The sequence below is a fragment of the Mustela nivalis genome (assembly GCF_964662115.1).
Source record: "Mustela nivalis genome assembly, chromosome: 18".
NCBI lineage: Eukaryota > Metazoa > Chordata > Mammalia > Carnivora > Mustelidae > Mustela > Mustela nivalis.
Window position 1 is genome coordinate 57,541,058 of NC_139037.1, and position 24,951 is coordinate 57,566,008.

Here is a 24,951-nt window from a genome sequence, read left to right on the forward strand (position 1 = left end):
GAGGGGCCTGCGCGACAGGCTCTCATTGGTCCTGAACTGGCGAGGAGGGGGTCTAGGGAGAATACGGGCCAGTTGTGGGCGGGACCAGACGGTACCTAGGGGGATCTAGGCTCAACCAATCCCGGTTCAAGGATTGTGTTGGGGGGGCCTGGCAAGGGGTGTCCCGACCCCCCTTTCTTGGCATCCTGGGGGATGACCCCGGTGCCAGGCCCGGCGCCGGCCGCCTGATGCCGGGCGGGCCGAGCTGGGGATGCTGGAACGAAGGGCGTTGCTATGGCAACGGGAGGCAGGGCCTGGAGGGGGGGACCGGGCCCAGGCTGGGGCCGGGGGGGCCGGCGGTGGCTGTGGCGGGGCGATGGCGGAGCGCGGCCCGGCCTTCTGCGGCCTCTACGACACGTCCTCGCTGCTTCAATACTGCAACGGTGAGACCCCTCCTCAGTTCCGACCCTGGCCCCGCCCAGGGCTGGACCCATTTCCTCCTGCCCCAACCTCCTCCTTCCAAGTCCCCATCCGCGCCCCTTGCTGAAGATCTTCCTATCGCCCCCCCCCCGCAAAGGACCCTGACCCCAGAGCAAGGTCCCTGATCCCCAAAGCCCCGATCTCAGTCCCCCACCTGCTTCTACCCTCCCCTTCTCCCGAGGTAGCTGGATGAAGAGGAGGGGGCAGAACCTTCAGGAGCTTGGGGTTGAAGGGGACAGGCCTGAAGGTCTGGAACTCTGCTCTTTCCCCCTCAGCCCTCTGGGACCCTCCTTCTTCTTCCTGGCGGAGGGACTGACGGGGGGGGGGGGCGGGGGGGATTTGGGGGTTGGTTTGTGGTCTGGGTGTGGGAACAGGTAGGATGACCAGAGGATTTAGCCTCCACTGTACCCCCAAATCCTCAGGCTCCACCACTTCTACCCATTAGGACTCACCCCTTCTTCCTAGACACCCCTACCTTCCACCCGAAGGGCCACTGTGAATGTCAGGCCTAGATGAGGGGAGCTGGAGGTGGAGGGAAGGTGGAAGACAGGGGAGACAGAGAAGCCAGGGCTGGTCTCTGGGCAAAAGGGCTGGGGGGGGGGGGGCGGGGATGCTCAATGGGAGCCAGAGGACTTGAGTTAAGGGGGGCTGTGGGGATGGGTCCAAGGCCTCAGAACGCATCTGGCCTCTCCGGGTGAGGACATGAAGGACCAAGGTGAAAGCACCTCCATTTCACTCAGGGGGCCCTAAGAAGGGACTATCTTCTGGTTTGGAGGCTCACTCCCCCAGTCACACTGGAGTTGGCAGAGGACAAGATGCTTATTTTGGCCTCCTCTGCCCCTTTAAGAGGCAGCCTGGGTCCAATACTTGTTCTGCTGCTGCAAGGCTGTGTGTCCAGGCACAAGTAACTTCATCTCTCTGGGCCTCAACCCCCTTCCTCCTCCCCTCCTCCTACAATGGAAGTAATACCACCATTACTAGGGTTGCCTGGAGCAGTATGTACCATAATAATAGTTCATTATATTCTGGGTTTACTGAGCACCGTACCAGGAGCCAGGAAACCAGTCCTAAGTGAACAGTGCTAAGTGCAGGAAGTCTTGTCACACGTAAGCTCCCTAAACCGCTATAACGGGCCTCCCTCTCCCCCTCCGTTTTTTGGGGTGTGTGTGTATAGTATTAGTAGTGGTAGGTAAGAGGGGGTCTGGCACAACGAGGTCATGGGGCCCTCCTGCCCCTTCACCTAGTGACCAGATTAGTCTCCAAGCACTCCCCCAGCCTCCATTCTTAGTTTCCTCCTTTGGAAAACGTGATCCCAGCAGTACCCTGAGGGTCCTTTTCCTTAGAGTTCTAAGTCCTGACAGCTCCCTTCCTCCGACTTCGGAAGGCCCCCACCTTCCTCTGCAGGTCCAAACACCGGACCAAAGAGGCGCTGGTGGGGGGCAGGGCGGGCGAGGCCAGGCTGGCGATTGGGCCGCCAGAAGGGTGGGGGGAGGGAGGGGAGGGAGGGACGGCTGCACTGCGGAGCCCAGCGGGCGGGCGGGGCAGCCTACGGACGCGGGATGGCAGGTGCGACCTCCACGCCCCGTCCCTGTTAATGACACCGCCTTTACTTCCACCCGGCTGGGAGCCAGGACTTCCTCGGTTGTTGCCAGCAATGAGTCTGGGTATGAGTGGTCTGGAAGGGAGAGTGGAGGGGGACGTCTCAGTCATCCACCCCTCCCACTTCGGGAAAATGGGTTGGGTGGGGAGCGATGGAGGAGTTATTTGGTTGAACCCATGGGCTGGACAGGAGAGGGAGAGCCGAATCTGGGGCGTGGGGTACAGAAGTGAAGTAAGGAAGACGAACAGGAGAGAAGCTCTGGCTGGGATAGAGAGTTTGGTTGTCAGGTCCCCGCCCGCATCTCCCTCCCTTGGGTCTCCTGGGTCTGTGATGCGCTGCCTGCAATCCCCAAGTCTACCGCCAGGGGCCGCAGAAACTCTGTCCTTGCAGCCGATTCTGGGGTCGAAGCCGAAGGTGAGGAGAGAATGGGAAGGGGAGGGACCAGGCATGACCTTTTGGCTTGGAAAGTTTTAAGAAACGTTAGTACCTAGGATAAAATGTTGGTATTCATTAAAGAATATTGATGATCAGTTCTAGAGCGTTAGTGTCACTAGGAATAAGCTGGTGTCATTTTTAAAATATCGGTATGGGGGCGCCTGGCTGGCTCATGAGTAGGCAACTCTCTCTCGTTTTTTTTTTTTTTTAAGATTTTATTAATTTATTTGACAGAGATCACAAGTAGGCAGAAGCAGGCGGGGGGGGGGGGCGGGGAAGCAGGCTCCCCGCGGGAGCAGAGAGCCCAGTGCAAGGCCTCGATGCCAGGACCCTGGGATCATGACCTGAGTGGAAGGCAGAGGCTCAACCCACTGAGCCACCCAAGTGCCCTGAGCAGGCAACTCTTGATCTCAGTCAGGGTCGTGAGTTCAATCCCCACGTTGGGCGTGGAGCCGGCTTAAATAAAGATAAAAATTATTGATATCACTCATAGTTAGTTTAGCATCTTAGTCATAAAATCTTGAAATCAGAGCCGACAGGCTCTTAACTGGTAGAATCTTAGACTGTAAGAGAGGAAGGGACTTCCCTAAGGTCACACCTCCAGGGCGGGCAGAAGAGTGTGGGGGCCTAGATCTGAGAGCGGTGGGGATTTCCTTCCCCCTCGGAACGCTCTTCCTGGCCCATCTGCGAGCGTCCCAGCCACAGGTTGAGGGAGAGGAAGGGGCAGTGGCTGGCCCCTCTTTTAACCCGGGCAGGTGGCGGGACGGTAGGGGACGCGGGGAACATCTTAAACCTTGGAGATCCGGAGTGGCCCCCGGAGCCAGTGCTACCCTTCCTTCCAGATGACAATTTGTCGGGCACGAGCGGCATGGAGGTGGACGACCGCGTGTCGGCGCTGGAGCAGCGGCTGCAGCTGCAGGAAGACGAGCTCGCGGTCCTAAAGGCGGCGCTGGCTGACGCTTTGCGTCGCCTGCGGGCATGCGAAGAGCAGGGTGCTGCGCTGCGCGCGCGGGGAACCCCCAAGGGCCGAGCGCCTCCACGCTTAGGCACCACAGCTTCGGGTATCTTTGCTAGACCGGAGGGATGAGATGGGGAGGTCAGGACCTGGACCTCATACTCACAACTTCCGTCCTCTAACCCCATCCTCTAGTGTGTCAGCTCTTGAAAGGCCTTCCCACCAGGACGCCCCTCAATGGCGCGGGACCCCCGCGGCGCGTGGGCGGCTATGCCACCTCCCCATCCTCCCCCAAGAAGGAGGCGACGACCTCCGGGCGCAGGTAAGGCACGGAAGCTGGAATCCCCAGCCTCCTCCAAGACCCAGTGGGAGATGGAGGATGTTTATACGACGAGGGATGGGCTCAGGGGCCCGAACTCCAGCAATGGAAAGTGCCAGGAGATTCTCGCCCGCCTCGAACACCAGCCTGCTAACCTCATAGGCTCCTAACTGTGTGCTCTCTCTTCGCAGCGCCCGCCGCTTTTTGTCACCAGAGCGCCTCGCCTCGGTGCGCCGCGAGGACCCCCGCAGCCGCACCACATCTTCTAGCAGCAATTGTAGCGCCAAAAAGGAAGGGTAGGTGTCTGGGCGGGGTTATGTCACAGAGGTGCGGCCAGGACCCCAGATAGGCATGGGAGAGGGGATGGGGAGTTGGGGGGTGATGCCCGAGGCCACGAGGTGATATCTAGAGAGAGGGCATTTAGTTCCGAACACGGGGACAGTGACGGAGACTTGAAGAGACCAGTCTTGAGGTAGCATGGTCCAAGTGGAAGGCCTGGAAAGGCGCGACCGACATTGGGGGGCGTGGTCAAGCCTTAAGAGGCTGGACTAGGACTTGGGGGAAGTGAGTGGTTAGGGCCCTTTGGGTAAGCCGGGGTGGAACTTAAGGAGGAGCCAGGCTTATGGGCGTGGCCATTGAGGTAAAATAGTCTCCATTGATTCTCAGGGGTGGGGGCGGGACTGAAGCCTCAAAGAACTTTCTTCAGGGAATAGGGGAATAGAGGGACGGTATGATTGCGATTTGAGGTCACAGGCAGAGTGTTAGCCTGGCAGAATCAGAGCCTGGGGTGGGGATCACTGGTGGCAGGTGGAGCGAGTCTGGTACTAGGCCAGAGGGGCGGGGCCACGGATGGGCGGGGCCAATCATAAGGGGGTGGGGCCAACCTGGAGGCTTTGAAGGGACTCTACCCTGGGACTGGATCCCGGTAAAGTAATCTCGGTAGAATGCCTGGAGGGACCCGAGGCGAGGGCTCAGGGGGAGCAGTCAATTATCAAGAGGGGTCAACTCTGGGAACAGATCCGAGAGGGAGGTGGGTGTGACGAGAATGTTGGGCGTGGTCCATTCCCTGGAGGCAGGACCACACAGACGGTCTGGGCAGAGTAAAAACCGGAGGGGAGTCACGACGCTGTGGGTTTGGGGGCTGAAATAAGGCAGGAACTGGGTCAAAACCACACATTTCAACCCGACTCAAATAATAGAAAACACGTCCATAGGGCTATGTGCTAGGCACTACTCCGGGCACTTTGCACGAATTAACCAGTATAATCCTCGCAATCACCCAGCGAGGTAGGTACTCTTATTCCCAGTTTTTAAAATAAGGAAACCGAGGCAGTTTGGGCAACCTGTCCACTCTGCTGGGAAGTGGGAGAGGTGGGGTCTGAACTCAGGCAGACACACCGGCTGGTCCTGGTCTCAAACAACACTCTCCCCCCCCCCCCCAAAAGAGCCTGTCAGGACCCCACAGCCCGGGATCTGAGACCCAGTGTGACCGGCCGGCTCCCAGGGTCGGCCGCGGAGGGCGGGGCAGGGCGCGGCGGCGCGGGCGCCTCCCAGGGCCGGAAGCGGCGGAGCCCGTCGCGGCTCCACCCCCGGCCCCGAAGCTCCGCCAGCCGCCGCCATGAGTAGCTTTGGAGCTGGGTGAGACCCTCTCGCAGACCCTCTCCTCCCTGCACCCCCGGGGCCTGGATCCCAGGTCTCCCCTCGCCCTCGCTAGGGACCCAGGTTCCCGAGTATCAACCCTTTCCGCCCGCGAAGGGAATGGGGAGACACGCCCCTTCACCGCTTCCCTTGCTGCTTGAAGTTCGGGGCACTGTGGGACTGGGGGTGGGGAGCGCTGGGAGCTCCGTGCTGATTAGGAGGAAGGGGTCCCTGGTGACTCCCGTCTTCCAGGATCGCGTCCCTGCCACTTCGTGCTGTGTGATCTTTGGCGATCACTGCCTCTCTGGGCCTGTGTCTTAGGCTCTGCAAGATCAACCGAGCAAAGCACACGGCCTGCAGAGAGGCAGCGCTCCGCTCCTTCGCGCCCCCCCCCCCCCCGCCCTGTTATTCCTGAGAGATCTCCAGGGAACCGGTGGGGCAGGGGAGTGGTTTCTCCCCTTTTCTGACCCGTCTGCTAATTAGGGTGTTTTTTCCTCCCCCTTTCCTGACAGCAAAACCAAAGAAGTTATCTTCAGCATGGGTGAGTGGGGAGCGGGGGAAGGGCGTGGTTGGGGATCGCTGGAGGTCAGGGGACCTGGCTTATGGAGCCTTTGCCTCTCGGGCCTCAGATCCCCGCCCGCCCCTTTTTTTAAGTGAAGCCTGAAGGGGAGAGGGAATAGGGGGTAGGGGCTGCTGTCAGCGCCTGACTTTTGGTGGTGTCCTGGCAGAGGAGGGCTCCGTGAAAATGTTCCTGAGGGGGCGCCCCGTGCCCATGCTGATTCCGGACGAGCTGGCGCCCACCTACAGCCTGGACACCCGCTCCGAGCTGCCCTCCAGCCGTCTCAAGCTGGACTGGGTGTATCCTTTTGCTGTAATCCCTTCCTCACCGCCCTGCATTCCCCAGGTCTGGAAGGGATAAAAGCCCTCCTGGTCTGACACTTCAAGAGGGAGGATCTTTGCCTCGAATCAGGAGGAACTTGCGAGGGACTTGCAGTCCTCTGTGGGCCTGAGGGGTCAGGATGACCCTGGAGTCAGAAGAGAGCAGGAGGAAAGCAAATTAGCTGAAATGACCTTTTATGATTCATGAAAGCAGCCAAATGTTTGCTGAGTGCCTTCCATATGTCAGATTCTCTTCTATATTCCAGGCGTGAACTGGAGCTCACCTTCTAAAGGGGGATGAGGGCGGGGTGGGGGGGGGTAGCAGAAGCCAGTGGTCAAATAAACAAGGTAATTTCAGTTAAGTAATAAATGCTGGGAACACAGGGATCCAAGGTCATGTGAGAGGAGTCACTGTTTCCCTGAGGAGGGGGACTTTGAGCTGCACAAATTCAGCAATTAGGAGCAAGCATAGGAAGAACTAGAAGAAGAATGTTCCAGACAGAGAGCACCGCAGGTATGGGGGCTCTGTGACCAGATGAGCTTGGCATATTTGAGAAGTAGAAGTTGGAAATGGTGAGGAACCCTGGCAGAAATGGATTGAAACCCCAGCCTGGGCTGGCTGTGTGACCCTGGACAAGTCACCTCGCTTCTCTGTGCCTCAGCTGTGTCCTCTGAAAAATGGGTTTTGTGATCTCCGACTTATAAGGCTATGAAACAGTGTGTAAAGCTGCCAAGCTCAAACGTGCCTCATAATCAGGGATTGATAAATAGTGACTACTCATTATTTGAGCAGTTAGATGCCAGGCACTGTTCTCAAGTGTTTTATGGATAAATACAGTGAATGATACAGTCCTTCTCTTTTGTAGAATTGAGAATGTATTTGTACAAGCAGAACCTCTAAGAGCTCTCTGAAGCCTACAGGTTGGGAATTATGACCCCCACTTTCTGGATGAGAAAACTGAGTCCAAGGGAGTGACCCTACCCCTGACCTAGGGAGTCAGAACAGCTCCAAGAGCTGCAAGCTCCAAGTTAGGCAAAGAACTCCTAACTACGTGGCCCAGGCTTTTTCCCAAAAGCCCACAGGGGCTTGGGGTCAGCATCCTAGGGATCCGGTCCTTGTCCTCTTCTCTCAGGCTTGGTTTCTGCCCTGGGGGAGGCAGGGTTGTTGGAGCCCAGAGTCCCTTTGAGACAGCTGGAAATATTCACAAGAATCAATTAGCAATAATCGCGCCTCGGATAAACCTCATTGGCTACGATACTGCCACTGCGCAAAGCTAATATTCACAAGAATCAAAGCATACTAAGCTGTTGTACCAGGCTGGATCAGCTAAGGCTGCAGAAAATCAGCATGGGCCTCGGATGCCTGTCCCCAAAATAACCGCGGGCTAGAGCAGTTTTCTGTGGGGTCACGACACATGCAGGGTCAGCATTCATTCAGATATTTTCTGAACATCTGGGGCCAAGGGCTGGGTGCCTGCCCTCCTAGGGCTTGTCCAGTCTGGGGACAGACTCCTTGACAGTGATAACTCAGTGATCAGGGCTGGGGTGGGGAACCCAGAGGGGCAGCTGACCCAGCCCAGGGGGCGGGGAGGGCTTCCCAGAGGAGGAATTAGAGAAGTGAACAAAACAGCCCAGTCTTGGCCACTGCGGAACTCACAGTCTCATTGGGGAATGGGGACAGTTAACATATAACCAGGTCAGCTGAGGGAGGGGAGGCCGGAAGAAGTGACAGCTTAGAGTAGCAGGTCAAATGTATGAGGTGAAGGGGAAAAGGTTAGCATCAAGGCCTGGAGTCATGATCTTGGCATTTTGAGGGACTCCAAGATTAGAGTCAAGGAGGGCTGAAGCCATGTTGAGGCCAGAAAGGGCCCAGCCAGGCCAATGGGGGGAGCCCCAGAAAGTTCTGAACAGAAGAGTCAGCCATTCCTTCATCAGATACTGAATTCCTGTGTTTGCTCTGTCCCAGGCTCTAATCTGGGCACAAAGGATACAGGAGTGAATAAAACAGTGCCTCCTGGAGCAGATACTCTAGCTGGGAAGACAGTTAAAACATGTGGGATTCAGATGAGTATAGGACAGAAACAGGAGTGGGGAGGGGAGTGGAGGCAGTGAGGGTGAATGAGTTTGCGGTTTTATTTTTTTATTTTTATTTTTTTAAAATATTTATTTATTTGACAGAGATCACAAGTAGGCAGAGAGGCAGGCAGAGAGAGAGAGGAGGAAGCAGGCTCTCTGCTTAGCAGGGAGCCCAATGTGGGGCTTGATCCCCGGGCCCTGGGATCATGACCTGAGCTAAAGGCAGAGGCTTTAACCCACTGAGCCACCCAGGTGCTCCGAGTTTGCGGTTTTAAATAGCATGGGCAGGAAAGGCCTCTCTGAGTTGAGCAGAGACCTGAAGAAGGTGAGGGAGCCATGGAGAGAGGAAGGGTAGGAGAGCTCAGGCAGAGGGAACAGCAAGTGCAAAGGCCCTGAGGTGATAACAGAGCGGAGGCCAGTGTGAGTGGAGCCTGATTGAAGAATGAGGAATCCGGCCCAGATCAGGCCAGGCCTCATGCCTGGACTTTCGTAAGGATTTTGACTTCTGCTCCAAGTTACTTGGGACCCATGGGAAGGTTAGAGCAGATGTGAGCTGACAGGTCTTAACAGGATCCTTCTGGAGAGGGGGGCAGGGGCTTATATTGGTGCTCTGTGGCTGCTGTAACAAATTACCGTAGGCTTCAGGGCTCAAAACAAAAAGTTTCTCTCATGGTTTTGGAGGCCAGAAATTGAAAGTCAAGGTGTGTGTGTGGGGGGTGGGCAGGTCTGGGCACGCTCCCTCTGGAGGCTCTGGGGGAGAACTTGTCCTGTGTCTGTCTGCTGGCTTTTGTTGGCTGCCAGGAGCCCTTTGGGGGCTCTTTGGCCTGTAGCCACTTCACATCACTCCAGTCTCTGATTTTCCTATGGTCCCTGGTGTGTGCCCCCTCCCGCCCCCCACCCCCCACCCCCCCGCTTTCTCATCTTTTCCTCTTTGACTCTTTTACAAGGGCACTTGTCTTTGGATTTAGGGGCCACTGAGATAATCCAGGATAATCTCATCTTGAGATCCTTAATTATGTCTGCAAAGACTCCTTTCCCCAGTCAAGTCACATGTGCAGGTTTTCCCGGGGTTAATATTTTGGTGGACATGCTATTGGGGGGGATACCATCACCCCCACCGCTCGCCAGGGATCTGAGTGGAAGCAGGAAAACCAAAGCCCAGTGCTTGACTCTGGCAGTCAGTGTGCATGTGCAATACAAAACAGGCTCCTTGACCGGCCCCCGGGCATCTCCAGCTATGGCTACCGTGGCCGAGACTGCCGGGCCAACCTTTACCTGCTGCCCACTGGGGAGATAGTGTACTTCGTGGCCTCCGTGGCCGTGCTGTACAGTGTGGAGGAGCAGAGGCAGCGGCATTACCTGGGACACAACGATGACATCAAATGGTAAAGGCCTGGGGGGTTGGAGGGACAGGGCTTTGCTTGGCCTACAAGCTGGACTCAGGGGAAAAACAAAAAATGGGTTGCTTATCAGTATTTTAAAGGGCGGTGAATTCACCCAAATGCCTGGATTTTTCACTTTTTTCGGAGACTAGCTAGTGCCCCAGACAATCCCCCCAGCATGTAGGAGCCAGGTAGAGACGGCCCCTTTAAGTGGGTGCACTCTCTTGGCCACCATTTGGGTCCAGGCCTGAGTCCTGCAGGTATTGGAGTTAGAGACCCCAGGCCAGAGTCTTGCTTCTGAGCCCGAGTGCCCAGAAAGTGCCCCCTTCTTGTTAGCAGACAAAATCAGCGTTTATTGGCCAAGCCACTCACTCAACCAGCTTGTGGAATGAATATCCAGGCCTGTGACATCGGCCTGCTCTGAGAGGGGTCCCAGGCTGCCCTGAGTCCCCTCCCTCCCCCTGAGCCCTGTCCATCTGTCCTCTCCCTCAGCCTGGCTGTCCACCCTGATATGGTCACCATTGCTACTGGACAGGTGGCAGGCACCACGAAGGAGGGGAAGGTAACAGATTGGAGGGGGAGGCACCTGGAGACTGGGGTGGGGTGGTGGTGGGGGCAGACAGGTGCCCCCCCCCCCCGGAGGTAACGAGCCTCTTTCTTCCTTGCAGCCACTACCACCCCACGTGCGCATTTGGGACTCAGTTTCCCTTTCCACCTTACATGTGCTGGGCCTGGGGGTGTTTGACAGAGCTGTGTGCTGTGTGGGATTTTCCAAATCTGTAAGTCCTGTGGGCCCTACATCTGCCCCCTCACCTCCAGCCCTTCCCCCTTCAGCCCTCCCCCCACCCCCAGAACTTTGGGGTGGAGCCACACCTTCACTGTGATGCTGGAGTTGTAGGCCACGCCCCCTGGCAGAATTTCAGGCCCTTCAGGCTGAGCCCCCATCTTTGGGGGGACCCACATGACCTGATTGTCCCCACACGAACTCCTCAGCGATCTTTGGATTGGCCCATGTTTGTAGCGTTATTTTTGGCATCAACTTTCATTCTTCAAAGGTCCTTACCCCTTAGGCATTGGAGCCCCGTGTGTAGATCCTGTGCGGGGCCTGGATGGGTGTTGCCAGGTCTGGGTGAGATAAGGCCAGAAATGGAGAGTAAGTCTTTAGGAATTTGTAGAGCGGTTTGACATTTTCCACAACATCCAAGTCTGTGATTGGTGGGCTTTTTAATCATACTTTAAATTTTTATCAAAATGTATTCTACCAAAGTACTGATATGCAAGGAATTGAGGAATGACGGTCCTCCCACCGATTGTGTAAGAAGCACTGATTAGAGGCTCCTGGATTTCCTGAGGCTCAAGGAGTCCTTTGAGGGCTCTGGCGGGGGGGGCTATTTTGTTGCTACAGTGTGTGTGTGTCTAACGGCAGGTAAACCCTGCAAGATCAAAATTAAGCTGTTTAACCAAAGGTATAAACACCCAACATTTTGTCAACTTGATTGTTCAATTACACGTAAATAAAAGTTACTCCTTATAAGAGTACGAATTGGATGCTGTCGGGATTCCTGACCACATGGGGACTGCAGAGAAAAAGCTGAGGATGGAGGAGATGAATTTCTTAGGCATGGTTCATTTCAAAAGGAAAATTCTAGAAGCCATTTAAAATACGTGTTTGGCTGCCGGACAGGGAATGTATTTGAATGTTTCCTGTAATGTGGGCCCAGAGCTTTGAAAATCTTACAAAAGACCTGCATGGGAAATGTCCCTGTGGGGAAAGTGTTGAGGGGATGGACTCTGACCCATCTTCTCTGCCCCCTTCCTCTCTCTCCCTTCTAGAACGGGGGCAACCTGTTGTGTGCAGTGGATGAATCCAACGATCACATGCTGTCTGTGTGGGACTGGGCCAAGGAGTCCAAAGTGGTGGATGGCAAGGTAGGGTGCCTGTGCACATCCCCTCTCCTTGGGGTACCTCTGTGGGACTGGCTGGAGCTCAGCAGCTAGGAGTCTGGAACCCAAGACACTCACATCTTAGTTTAAGCTTTACCATTTGGTGGCTGTGTGACTTCAGGCAAGAGGCTTGCCTCTCTGAGCCTTGATTGCCTCATCTGTAAAATGGGGATGATGGTAGCATCTTCCTAGTAGGGACTTGGCTTTGATGTTGAGATGCAGGGGTGCTGGACCAGGCCCAACAGAAAGGTCAGTATGAGGCAGCTACTGAACGTGGCCTTGCCATGTGCAAAACAATGACTTGCATCTTTCTGTGGGCCTGACTTCTAGATCAGTAATCTGAAGCATGGTAGAGGGGACAGCTCCTTGCTTCAAGGTCATGTGCCTGTTTTGGGCATGAGGCAGGAGACCTAGATTCTGGATGGGCCCACAGTTTGGAGACAGAGACTTAGTGTTTGAGAGGCCGGGCTCTGGAGTCAGACCTATGTTAGTTGATTTTGGATTTGACGCTTCCCTGGCTGTATGGCCTAGGGCAGGGGACTTCCCCTCTTTGAGCCTCACGTTTTCATTGGTGATGGAGAGTGTTAATGAGCCTCCGCTCACAGGGTGCTATGAGGATTACCAGAGTTAATGGATGAGGTGCTTAGCATAGTACTTGATTCAGAGTTGGAGTGCTCCAGGGTCTGCTGTGACGTTGACAAAGATGGCTTTAATGCTTGGCTGGCTGGCCCTTCCTCCTGTACTTTAGTTTGCCTGTATAGTAAAGACACAGGCAGTCAAGGTATGCAGTGTACAACCTGCACAGCTGTATAGGGCAGCCCTATATGGGGTGGCCCTGGTGGTTTTGAGGTCCTCATTCAGAATCTTCCCCACTCCCCAAAGTGTTCCAACGAGGCCGTGCTGGTGGCCACCTTCCACCCCACAGACCCCACCCTGCTCATCACCTGCGGGAAATCCCACATCTACTTCTGGAGTCTGGAAGGGGGCAGCCTGAGCAAGCGGCAGGGCCTCTTTGAGGTGAGTGCCACGGGAGTGGGTACAGACTGGCCTTGAAGAAGGCAGGCAAAGACACCCAGACAGACAACAAAACAGAGAGACCCAGAGGGTTCCAGAGGATTCTAGAGGGTTCCAGATGCTGGAGATTATGGGAATGCCAAGGTGTTTCCTGCCAGGGCCTCAGTTTCCTAATCCAGACTGTTAGGGTAATCCTTCTTAATTCTCAGGTTGTGAGGCTTCAAAGGGCTGAAGAGTCTAGCAGCCCCTAGCAGATAGTAAGTGCTCAGTAAGCAGTGCTGTACTTGCCAAGAATATGGAAAAACACCGAGGTCAGAGGCTGACTGGCCAGAAGAGATGTGCACCCAGACAGACAGACACTGAGCTGGAAGTGGAGGGCATGGGAGAGAAGATGCAGGAGCATCTCTGACAGGGCTTTCACCCCAAAAAGGGAGGCCCTGAGAACACCGGGTATAGATGAAACAGATACTGAGGAAAGGGTGGGGCAGGGCAAGGCAGAGAGAAGGACAAAGAGATAGAGGGTGGAGAAGGAGAGGGGAAGAGAGGGGGCAGGGGCAGAGCAGGGGAGCCAGGCATGGAGAGGGGAAAGCTGGGGACAGAAAGGGGGAGACCCAGGACAAGAGGAGGAGACCCAGGGATAGGGAGAGGCAGATCCAGGAACAGAGGACAAGGGAGAGCCAAGGATGGAGAGGGAGAGTCAGGGGCAGAGAGAGGACAGGAAAAAAGTCAGAAAGGAGACAGGAAGTGGGTCCGGGAGTGGGCAAGGGAGACAGCGGGGTCAAAAGCTCTTGGCCACAGAGTGCCATGGAGGCAGGTTGGAGATGATTGGAGATGGGATGCTCCGCACTGGGCTTCACACCCAAAAGCATGGAAGGGATCCCTGGACCATGGTCCTGGATGGGGGGTGAGCTCTGGGAGGCTCTCTGCTTCCGCAGCCTTCTGACACCTTCCCGTTCTCCTCCACCCTAGAAACACGAGAAACCGAAGTATGTGCTGTGTGTGACCTTTTTGGAGGGTGGCGACGTGGTCACCGGGGACTCTGGGGGGAACCTCTACGTCTGGGGCAAAGGTCGGTGTCACCCCATGTGTTTTGTCCTCCACCCAGTCCTCCCCAACCCCCTTTGGCTGAACCTTCCTCTGCCCCAGCTTGTGTGGCATGTCTGATAAAATAGGCCGCATCCTTACTTGTCTAATTCCCAGTCCACCCCCCATCAAGGCTCAGCTCCATATCTGCCTCTCCATGAAATCTCTTATTCCCCTCCCTTGTCTCCTGCAAATTCCACGGGTGGGATCAAGTGTGAATGATAAATGAGCTGGTTAACCCTTGTGTGGGTGGATGGATGGGTGGGTGGGTGGGTGGATGGTTTGTCCCAGAGCAGTAAATGAAGAATAAGGGAATGAGGGAAGGGGTTGTCCTACTCGGTGAGTGGAAGGTTGAGGGAGTGAGTGCACTGTCCTCTTTGGTGGTGAATGGTTAAGTGAACGAACAAGTACGTGAAGGAATGATTGTCCCAACCGATGGATTGGAGCGCTGTCCCAGCAAAGGCTCATGGGGTGAATAAAAGCTAGTGCCGGCAGACTAGCCGGATGGTGTGAAACAGTCAGTGAGTTTTTTGGCCTGGGTACGTTTGCGTTCATGTACGTGAGGCTCCTTATTCCTAAATCTATCGTCTCCTAAATATATCTTCCTCTGCACTAAATGTTCGCATTTCACAGATGAAAAACCATAGGCTCGGAGAAGGGCAATGACCCAGCAAGTGGCCAAGCCGGGCACCCCGCCCCACCACACATGGGTATATGGGAGACAGGCCCGAGTCAGGTGTTGCTTTGTGATGGCGACTCAGTTGCCTGATCTGTAGTATGGGTATAATAGCATTGCCTCCAGCACCACATTTTTTGGAACATCCCTTGAGCTTAGACAGCTGAGAATAAGCTCGGAATCACTGGGGTATGTCTTTCTCAGCCGGCCGTGAGTTTTCTGAGGGCAGAGACTGTGGGTGATTCATTTCCATATCCATGAAGCTGGGCCCAAACCCACCGCTGGGGCCATCCCCTGGGCTGCAGGGTGGGTGGAAAGAAAAGTGGACAAGATGATGTATGTGCACATGGTTCCGCATCTGGGTTGAGGGATTTGGCCTGAGGAGGACTGTTCCTCTGAGTCCCTGTCCCAGCTTCCTCTCTGATCCTTGGCCTGTAGTCTTGCCTCCTGGAATTTCGTTTGTTCTCAACCAAGTGTAAATCTGACCCCGTTCTTCTCCTGCCAGACTCTTCCATTGCTCCTTAGTTCCCTCAGGACAACGTCCAGGTTGCTCACTGAGGCCTCCATGACCTGCATGGTCTGGCCCTGCCTTTCCTGGCCCCTTCCATGTTACATGGAGTCACACCAGATTTCTTTATGAAGACTTTATTTACAAGAGAACGAGAGCATGCAGGCCTGTGCACAAGCTGGGTGGGGTGGGGTGGGGAGAGGAAGGGGGAAAGAATCCCAAGCAGATACCTCGCTGAGTGCAGAGCCCAAGGTGGGGCTAGGGCTCCGTCTCACAATGCTGAGATCATGACCTGAGCTGAAACCAAGAAGTCAGACTCTCCGCTGTGCTACCAGGCAGGCACCCAAGACCAGATTTCTCATAGTTCCCTAAATAGTGCATGCTCTCTCTCCCTGTCTTCCCTTTGCACACCTTGTTCCTTCTGTCTGCAGCACTTCTCCACACTCTGTTGTCCTCCTCACCCTTCAGATCCTTGCTAAGCCATCTTCTCCTCCAGGGAGCTCTCCCTGACCTACCAGATGGGGTATCCTCTCTGGGAATCCCACAGTTTCCTTGGTTTCCCCAACCTAGCCCCAACCACCTTGGATTGCCACTGACTGGTAGTAGGTCTGTCTCTGAAATGGAACTGTGAGCCCTGTGACAGCAAGATCTGAAGTTGTCTTGGTCACAACTGTGTCCCCAGTATCTCCCAGCATGAAACTGGGCCCAAACCAAATTCAAGAGAAATAATTGTTGATTGAGTGGGTTAGTGGATGAATGAATGGATGGTCAAATGGACAGCTGAGTGAACAGATGGGTGAGTGGGTAGATGGATGAGAAAACAGATGGCAAATGGGCAGATGTTTGAATAGAAAGATGGATTTACAGGTGGATGGTAGTTGGATAAAAGAAGTGAATGGATGGATGAGAGGTGGTCATGGGTGGGTGGGTCAGTAGACAGGTGGATGGATGGATGGATGGATGGATGGATGGGGAGGTGAATAGATGGGGGGATGACAGTGGATGGATGGATGGGGGTGAATGGATTAAGGGGTGGATGGATGGATGGGGGGGTGAATGGATGAGTGGGTGGATGGATGGACAGATGGACGAAGGGGTGAATGGATGGATGGATGGGTGAGTGGGTGGATGGATGGACGAAGGAGTAGATGGTTGGATGGGTGGGTGAGGGGGTAACTAGATCCAAAGTGGATAGGTGGATGGGTGGATGTTAGTTCAGATGGCTTAATGGATAGATAAGAAGGTACTGGAATAGATAAGTACTGGGTAACTGAATGGCTAAATATAGGATTGAGCATTCCAGGTGCATTCGGGGATCTGTACCAGGCGCAGCCTCCCCATGCTGATCCCAGCCCCTGGCCACCCCTCCTCACCCTCACAGGTGGGAATCGCATCACACAGGCAGTGCTGGGCGCCCACGATGGCGGTGTGTTTGGCCTCTGCGCCCTGCGGGACGGGACGCTGGTGTCCGGAGGGGGCCGTGATCGTCGGGTGGTCCTCTGGGGTTCTGACTACAACAAGCTGCAGGAGGTGGAGGTGAGGAGGGGGAGAGGTTCCTGTGAAGATGAGGGGACCTCCTCCCATCCCATCAGGGCTCTGAATAGACCCGCCTCTCCCCAGCTGGTCTACCCCCACCCCCGCTCTGTATGAGTCCTATCCTCATCTTCCCCTACCCTCCACCCTCAGGTCCCGGAGGACTTCGGCCCAGTGCGCACCGTGGCGGAGGGCCGGGGGGACACGCTGTATGTGGGCACCACCCGCAACTCCATCCTCCAGGGCTCTGTCCACACCGGCTTCTCACTGCTCGTCCAGGTGAGTGCCTCTCCCGAGTCTGCCCTCCTCCCCACATCCCTCCAGCTCTCTTCCCACCATCCTTTCTCCCTGCCCCATCCCTGCCCCATCCCTTTTCCTCTGGCCCGGCAAACCCCACTCACCTTCCCTTTATGTGCACCCTCCCCATAAACCCACCCCTGTCCCAGGACCCCTACCCTAGAACTCCCCATGGCAGAGCAGAGGGGCCCCAGGAACCCCGCTGCAGCCGTGCTGACCTCTGCCCCTCTGATCAGGGGTGGTATCCATTTCTGTCAGTAAGTGCCTAGGCACGTGGTCCCATGGGCCACACGCATCTTGGGCCACACACCTCCCAGGTCCCAGTCCCTGGATCTGGGAAGGGCCCCTGGAGGCTGCCTGTATTCCTTCTTGCACCTTAAGTGCCCTCTCCTCCCTCCTGGTGTGCCCAAACCCTACCCTGTACCCAGTGACCAACCCACCCCTACCCCACCCCTGCCCCACCCCCCACCAAGGGGCCTCATAGTATATTAGGCTGGTTTGGAACAGAAATTCTGGGGTGTGACTGCCTAGGATCGAATCCCCTCCCTGTCCCTCACTCACCATGTAATATGAGATGGTGGGCAGCAGGACAGTAACAGAACCCGTCTTCGTCGGGGTATGTAAGGACTCCATGAGTCTGTTCCCATCCAGCATTTAGGATGACACCCAGCGCAGAAGTCTTGGCCAGAATTACTCCTCGATGGTGGTTCTGCTTTCTCCACTCCTTCCATGCCTTTTCCCTGTCACAGGCCTGCTGAGGTCCATGCTTCTGCTTCTAGATCTCTCTCTGTGTCTCTGGCTTCCGTGGCACATGGAGGCAAACAAGGGTTAGAGGGATTTTCTAGATGTCCCAAGGCCAGAAGGGACCTTAGAGACCCCTAAAAATGTATCAGTATTACATATTGTTGATTACATAATTAATAGGTTAATGTATTATTTGAACTTTATTATTCACATTAGTCATTATAGTAATGTCAACAATTACATTATCACTGTTCAATGTTATTCCGTAGTATAGTAATAGCGCATGATAATCATAGTCACTTCCACTTCCTGAGCGCTCTGCACTAGCCTCAGACACTGTCTGTCCTTCCATGATTCAAGTGAGCACAGCAAGTGAGCACAGCAGTGTCTTGAGACACATGTGGTGATTAGTCCCATTTTACATAAGGATCCAGGGAGAAGTCACCTGACCTGTCAGTCACAGGGAGCTGAGGTCAGACTCCCCAGGCCGAGTACCTTCCACGGGGCCCCACAGCCTTCCGGATGCCACCTGACTCCTGGGGTCCAGCTCCTTCCTGGCATGGCTCTCCCCCGCCCTCCTACAAACAGGAGAACAGAGGCCTGGGGAGATGTAGCGTTTGCCTGGAGCCACACACCAGGGCCAGGGGCTGCTGGCCCACAGCCTGCTCCAGACGCACGGAGAAAAGGATCTTCCCTGGGTCCCCTGTAGCCCCAGTGTGTTGCTGGGGCTAGTCTAGCACAATTTTGTTTTTAAGATTTTATTTATTTATTTTGAGAAAGAGAGCATGAATGGGGTGGGGTGGGGGTGCCAGAGCAGAGGGAGAGGGATAAGCAGGCTCCCCGCTGAGCAGCGAGCCCGAGGACATGGGGCTGGATCCCAGGACCCCGAGATCATGCTCTGAGCCTGGAGCCCTAAGCGGAAGGCAGATGCTCAACCGGCTGGGCCCCCAGGTGCCTCTAGTCCACCATGTCTTCTTTTTTTTTTTTTTTTTTTTTAAGATTTTATTTATTTATTTGACAGACAGAAATCACAAGTAGGGAGAGAGGCAGGCAGAGAGAGAGGGGGAAGCAGGCTCCCACTGAGCAGAGAGCCTGATGCAGAGCTTGATCCCAGGACCCTGAGACCATGACCTGAGCTGAAGGCAGAGACTTTAACCCATTGAGCCACCCAGGCGCCCTCCACCACTTCTTTCTGGCACCAGGGTCTTAGGGAAAGGGCCTAGATTGGCCGTCTCCACACTGCTGTCTCCCCTCTCCACCAGGGCCACGTCGAAGAGCTGTGGGGCCTGGCCACGCACCCCAGCCGGGCACAGTTTGTGACATGCGGGCAGGATAAGCTGGTGCATCTGTGGAGTGTGGAATCCCACCAACCCCTGTGGAGTCGGGTCATTGAGGTAAGGGGAGGGGGGGACCCGGCACCCTGTTCTAACAGAAGTGCCTGTCTCAAGGTGTCTGGGCTCCATGTAACAAGTGGAAACCACTTCAAGTCTTCTTAAGCAGACTGGGATTTGTAACGTTTTATTTATTTGAGAGAGAGTGCATGTGTGCCAGAGTGGGGGGAGGGGCAGAGGAACAAGCCGACTCCCTGCTGAGCACAGAGCTGGACATGGGGCTCGATCCCAGGACCCTGAGATCATGACCTGAGCTGAAGTCCAATGCTTAACCCACTGAGCCCCCTGGGTGCCCCGAAGCCAAAAGGGATTTAATGCAGGGACATGGGTGCTTACAGACTTGCTCAGAAGGGCCGGAGGAACGGGTTCTCTCCCAGAAGGAGGCCCAGAACCCACCCCTCCCTCCGCCACAGTCAGGAGCACCAGGTTCAAGAAAGTGCCCTCGTCCTCCCCTGGGAACCGGGAAGCTGGGGTCATCGCGTGGGCTGGCCCGGGAGCTGCCCCGTTCGGTACATGTGGCTTGCCAATGAGCTGTAGAACGTCAACAGAACGAAGACTTCAGTGCCTAGTGGCCCCTGTATTGGGAAGTACAGATCATGAACATCTCCATCACTTTGGAGGCTTCTGTTGGACTGGCTTGGCCTCTGAGCAGCCCAGCACCGGCCCTTATTTGCACTGTGTACTTGATACTCCACGCTCTTGCCTTTCAAGGCTGGCGACTTCTGACGAGGGTAGCAAATGGCATTGCTTTCACAGCCCAAATGATGAATGGAAGAGTGGGGTGTCTGCCTTTGGTCTTCCGGACCCCACAAGAGTGCAACAGATCATCTGACCCAAATCACAGTGGGGACCCTCGCTGCAAAGGATTCTGGGCAGTATAATTTTTAAGCTCCCCTGCCTGTCCCCCTGGGACACGAGAACATCAGTCCATCATATCCCCCACACCACTCTTTGAGGCTTTGCTCCAGGAATGCCAGGTTACCTCTGATCTTAGAACACTTGATGGCCTTTGAACTCCTCTGAGTTCAGGCACGGTGTGCTCTGGAAATTGTTAGGGCCAGGTATCATCATCATCATCCTTATTCCGGCGTCGAACTGCCCGAGAGTTGCTAGAAACACAGAACCCTTCACCCTCTCCGCAGAGTGCGTCTGATTCAGGAGTTCTATATTTGGGACCCGAAATCTGCAAGTTGGTAACGAGCTCCCTTAGATTCTTCTGATGTGGGCAGCCTGTCAACCACGACCAGAGGTGCTGGCTTTGCACGGTGCCCACTTCGTCCTTTTAACTTCTCACAACTTCCTCAAAGCAGTGGGGATAACAGATCCCGCTTGGAAGGAGGCACGGAAAGGTTAAAAAAATCACTTTCCCGGGGCGCCTGGGTGGCTCAGCGGGTTGGGGCCTCTGCCTTCAGCTCAGGTCATGATCCCAGGGTCCTGGGATCGAGCCCCTCAGCGGGGAGCCTGCTTCCTCCTCTCTCTCTGCCTGCCTCTCTGCCTACTTGTGATCTCTGCCGGTCAAATATATAAATAAAAATCTTAAAAAAAAAAAAATCACTTTCCCATCATCGCCATGTAATTACAGTCAGAACAGCCTTTGTGGAGTCCTTCCTGTAGGCCATCTGGCTTACCGGCTTACTGTTCTGAGGACTTCACATCTTGCCTATAACAACACTGCGAAGGATTGATGTTCTCCCTTTGCCAGATGAGGCAGGCCAGGCTCGGACAGGAAAGGTTTTTTTGGTCACCTAACTAGGGAGCGTCAGAGCCGTCATGTGAACCCACGTCTGATTCCAGGGTGCTCCATCACCCTGGGAACCAACCAAATGCCCCCAACATTCCAATAATAGAAATACTTAAAAAAAAAATAAATAAATACTCATTGCTGGGAATTTCACAAAGATGTGGAGAAATTGGCTCTTGGACCTGCCTGGTGAGAATTTTATGGAAAGCAAAGTTGGCATTTTCTGTCAGAGGTCGTAAAACTCTAGACACCCTGAGTCCCAACAAACTTACCTCTACAAAGTTACCTAGGGGAGTCACAGTTGAGTAAAGCTGGGGGCATTTAGCCCAGGAGTATGAAAGGCACCAGTCAGCAGTGACAGCAGGGATGTTTTCTGTTTGAGCTGAAATGGTACAGGAAGGGAGAGTGGTTTGGGAACATCTGTGGCTGCAGAGGAAGGTGACAGCCCTTGGCTCTGGGGTCGGGGAATGATGGCCAGATAGACTGTGGAGACCCCAGTTCTCAGTTCTGCTTCCTCTTTCCCCTCAGGACCCTGCCCGCTCTGCTGGCTTCCACCCCAGTGGCTCTGTCCTGGCCGTGGGCACGGTGACTGGCAGGTAAAGCTGAGTTGAGCATTTGGGGAGAGCTTCTCTGCTACCCGTGAGAACTGTCCCTTGACACCCATCCCCCTATTCTATGTCCCTAGAGCCCACAGAATCTGTAATTAAGACTGTTCCCCAGACTGTTCTGACATTTGTCTGGAGTCAGCCTCTCCCCCAAATCTTTTCTGGGGTCCCTCAGGCCCCACACATTGCAGCCCCCCACCCCCATATACACACACACACACACACACCAGATCAGCTCATACCCCCTCCCCCAACCATGCCTTCTCCTTAAAGATGGCTGCTCCTGGACACGGAGACCCATGACCTGGTGGCTATCCACACGGATGGCAATGAACAGATCTCAGTGGTCAGCTTCTCTCCAGGTAAGCGGCGGGGCCCAGGGATTTTGGAGAAGCCAGGCCTGGGAACTGAGGCTCAGTCACTAGCAGGGGGAAGGCGTGGCGGCTGTGTGGCAAGGCCAAGTCTAGGGTTATAGTGGGGACGGAGCTTGGGACAGCTAAGGAGTCTGGAATAGCGGGGGACTGAGTCAGAGAAGGGGGTAGAGCCTGGGTGCCTCCTCATAGCCCCCCCCTCCCCCTCCCCCAGACGGGGCGTACCTGACCGTGGGCTCCCACGACAACTTGGTGTACGTGTACACGGTGGACCAGGGCGGCCGCAAGGTCAGCCGCCTGGGCAAGTGCTCGGTGAGTGGGCAGTGGCCCCCAGCCTGCGCCGCCACCCCGTCCAGGGGCTGCAGAATTAACCAGTTTTCTCCTTCAAGGAAGCACAGCTTCAACGCTACTGACTCTGCCCTGATCACTTCAAGGAGTCTTAGCCCCGCCCACACGTTGCCCCCACCCCCATCCCGTGTTATAAGCCCCCCTCTCTGTGTCTAGCCTTGCCCACCTGTTCTAAACTCCCCTTGTGTTCTAAGCCCTTTCTGTCTGGCCCCGCCCATCACAGTCTGGCCCCGCCCCCCGGGAGTCTGGCCCCGCCCCCGCGCTCCAAAGACTGTGTTTCCTTCCTTTGGCCCCTTTGTGTTCTCACCCTAACTCTGTATTTTGCCTTCCACCTCTCCTGGTCCAACCCCACCCCTTTGGGCTCTAACTCCACCCCTTCCCTCCCCCTCCCCCCACAGGGCCATTCCAGTTTTATCACCCACCTGGACTGGGCCCAGGACAGCAGCTGCTTTGTCACCAACTCGGGGGACTACGAGATACTGTACTGTGAGTGCTTTGAAAGCCAAAGGCCATCCTCCTTCAGCTTCCTTATTTCCGTGTGAGATTTCCGTAGACTTCCCTGACTTCCGGGAAGGGGTGCAGGGCTTTCTGGCCTCTCTCCTCTATTCAGGGGCTGTTTTAATTGATCGGGTCTCCTGGCTTTGGATTTGCTCCCCTTTCTGGTTCGATGGGTGGGGTACAGGTTTCTGAGCAGATCCCCTGCTGAGGCCTGGGACTGTCACCACCGAAATTCTAGTGACTTTAGTCAAGTCTGGAGAGGTGGAATGAGCCCTAGGACCTTACCCTCCTGTCTTGGACTTCCATGGCCCTGGACTGTAAAATGCATGGGATAAGTCAGTAGTTCTTTGTGCTCTGAGTACACACACCACCACCACCCCCGTTTTCTGCCCCAGGGGACCCAGCTACCTGTAAGCAGATCACTAGTGCAGATGCTGTGAGGAACGTGGAATGGGCCACAGCCACTTGTGTCCTGGGATTTGGGGTGTTCGGTAAGTTCTGGAATGGGGGAGGTTCCACTCAGGGTAGGAGTTCCAAGAAACATCCTTGACTGGTGATCTTTGTAGTCGCTTACTGGTTATCCCCAGGCCCAGCGTGGGCCCTGCCGTCCTGAGCCTCACAGGCTAGTGGAGGAGGCAGACCTGTCTGTCCCCAGATATCCCAGAGTCAGCTGGGTTGGGACTGGGCTGCCACCTGACCCCAGCCTAGGAGGGAATCAAGGAGGGCTTCCTGGAAGAAGGGCTATAGAAGCTGGACCTGGAGGATGAGGCGGCAGTGAGGAAGGAAAGCAGTCCTGAGGCATAGGGAGTCATAGCATGTCTCCCACAAAAGCAGGGAGGTGTCAGAGAACTTGGCATTTAGAGAAGTCCAAGAAGGCAGGAGGGCTAAATCATTGTGGGGTTCAAGGGGAGCCCTAGGGAGGAGGAGGCTGGAGCAGCATTGGGCAGAACCTGGGGGTCATGCTAAGAAACCTGGGCTTTCTGGGGAGCCTGGCTGGCTCAGTCAGAAGAGCTTGTGGCTCTTGATCTCGGGGTCAGGAGTTTGAGCCCCGCCTGGGGTGTAGCAATGACTTACATAAATTAAACTTAAAAATTTTTTAAAAAGAGGCAGCAGTGGCCTGGGCTTTCTCCCAAGGCCACCAGGGAGCCACAGGAGGATTTTTGAGCAGTGGAAGTCCAGGGTCAATTACACATTTGAAAAAGATCATTGTAGTTCTCATCCCTGGCCAGAGACAGGCTAGGTGGGAGGAAGGAGGGAAGCTGGGACCTGCTCACCCCAGCTGACCTCTCACCCCCACCCACCCCTCTTCTCGCCCACAGGGATCTGGTCCGAGGGAGCAGATGGTACTGACATCAACGCCGTGGCCCGCTCCCATGACGGGAAGTTGCTGGCTTCAGCTGATGACTTTGGCAAAGTCCACCTGTTCAGTTATCCCTGCTGTCAGCCCCGAGTGAGTCCCCACCCCGGGGGGCTGGCCAGGTGGGGATGACAGGCAACAGGTGGCGGTGAGAGTGAGGCAACACGCTGCAGGCCTATTTCCCCATCTGTACAAGGAGCGCAGTGACTTGATCCTAAGGGATCAAGTCGACCTCAGAGTCGATAACTTTTGGTCTCTAGCGCTAACGCTCTTCTCGAAGTATCTGCAATTTGAAGCTCCTTGGTTCTCTGATCCTTATTCACAGCAGAAATAGTCACTGAGTCCCTACTGTGTGCCTGGCACAGGGGCTCCAGCCAAGAAAATGACATCACCTTTCACATCTTTCTCTCCCTCTCCCAGGCCCTCAGCCACAAATACGGCGGACACAGCAGCCATGTGACAAACGTGGCCTTCTTGTGGGATGACAGCGTGGCCCTGACCACGGGGGGCAAGGACACCAGTGTGCTGCAGTGGCGGGTGGTCTGAAGTGGGGAAGGAGAGTCCCAGGGACGTGGGGCCACGGGAGAGTCAGGGGACAGGGCCGGAGTTCTATTTTCGGGAGATGTCTATTGCCGAGTAGAGTAATATATACCCAGAGTACGTCTATAGCAGGGGGGTTCCGGGGGCGGGGGAGGGGGTGGACAGACAGAAGTCTCTATTTATCGGGGTGGGTAGAGGGGCCACATTGCTTTGGGGGAGGTGTTTGAGTTGGAGTGGTTTTTTTTAAGTTCATTCTTTTATATCATCCAGAAATAAAGGCACATGCACTGACGCAGGGGGTCAGGGTCTGTGTGTGTCCGTAGAGTCGGTGGCTTTAAACGAGTGCATGGGGGCGGGCGGAAGGTGTGTTGATGACCGTGTTTGCAGTGAGGGACCGTGACTTGGGTCTCAGTGGGCCCCATCGCCAACTGAGAAAGGCAGGTGTGCCTCCCGGCCTCAGGGCCATCGAAGCAAAGATTCGTGGGCAGTCAGGATATTCCCTCCCTACGTTCTCTGGCCTTTCGCGACCCAGAATTTTTCTCTGGGACCAGCATCCTC

At 55.3% G+C, this 24,951-nt stretch overlaps 1 protein-coding gene across 4 annotated transcripts; it reads left to right on the plus strand.

The window, feature by feature from the left end:
* The first annotated feature begins 126 nt into the window (after positions 1 to 126).
* On the plus strand, positions 127 to 24,685 carry EML2 (EMAP like 2). Of its 4 annotated transcripts, none has more exons than XM_082711266.1 (22): positions 127 to 422; positions 3,337 to 3,555; positions 3,645 to 3,771; positions 3,960 to 4,064; positions 5,919 to 5,947; positions 6,135 to 6,264; positions 9,597 to 9,746; positions 10,236 to 10,305; positions 10,412 to 10,522; positions 11,577 to 11,672; positions 12,570 to 12,704; positions 13,671 to 13,770; positions 16,350 to 16,504; positions 16,655 to 16,780; positions 18,805 to 18,936; positions 21,203 to 21,270; positions 21,553 to 21,641; positions 21,865 to 21,962; positions 22,397 to 22,484; positions 22,892 to 22,987; positions 23,816 to 23,946; positions 24,274 to 24,685. In XM_082711266.1, exons 1-22 carry the CDS (start codon positions 251 to 253, stop codon positions 24,397 to 24,399), a joined length of 2,553 nt encoding a protein of 850 aa, XP_082567392.1. In that variant the 5' UTR covers positions 127 to 250; the 3' UTR covers positions 24,400 to 24,685. The 4 variants fall into 4 exon arrangements, 3 of the variants coding, with proteins under 3 accessions (XP_082567392.1, XP_082567393.1, XP_082567394.1); XM_082711267.1 differs by lacking the exon at positions 127 to 422 and adding an exon at positions 2,099 to 2,123; XR_014305628.1 differs by lacking the exon at positions 21,865 to 21,962.
* Positions 24,686 to 24,951: the final 266 nt, after the last annotated feature.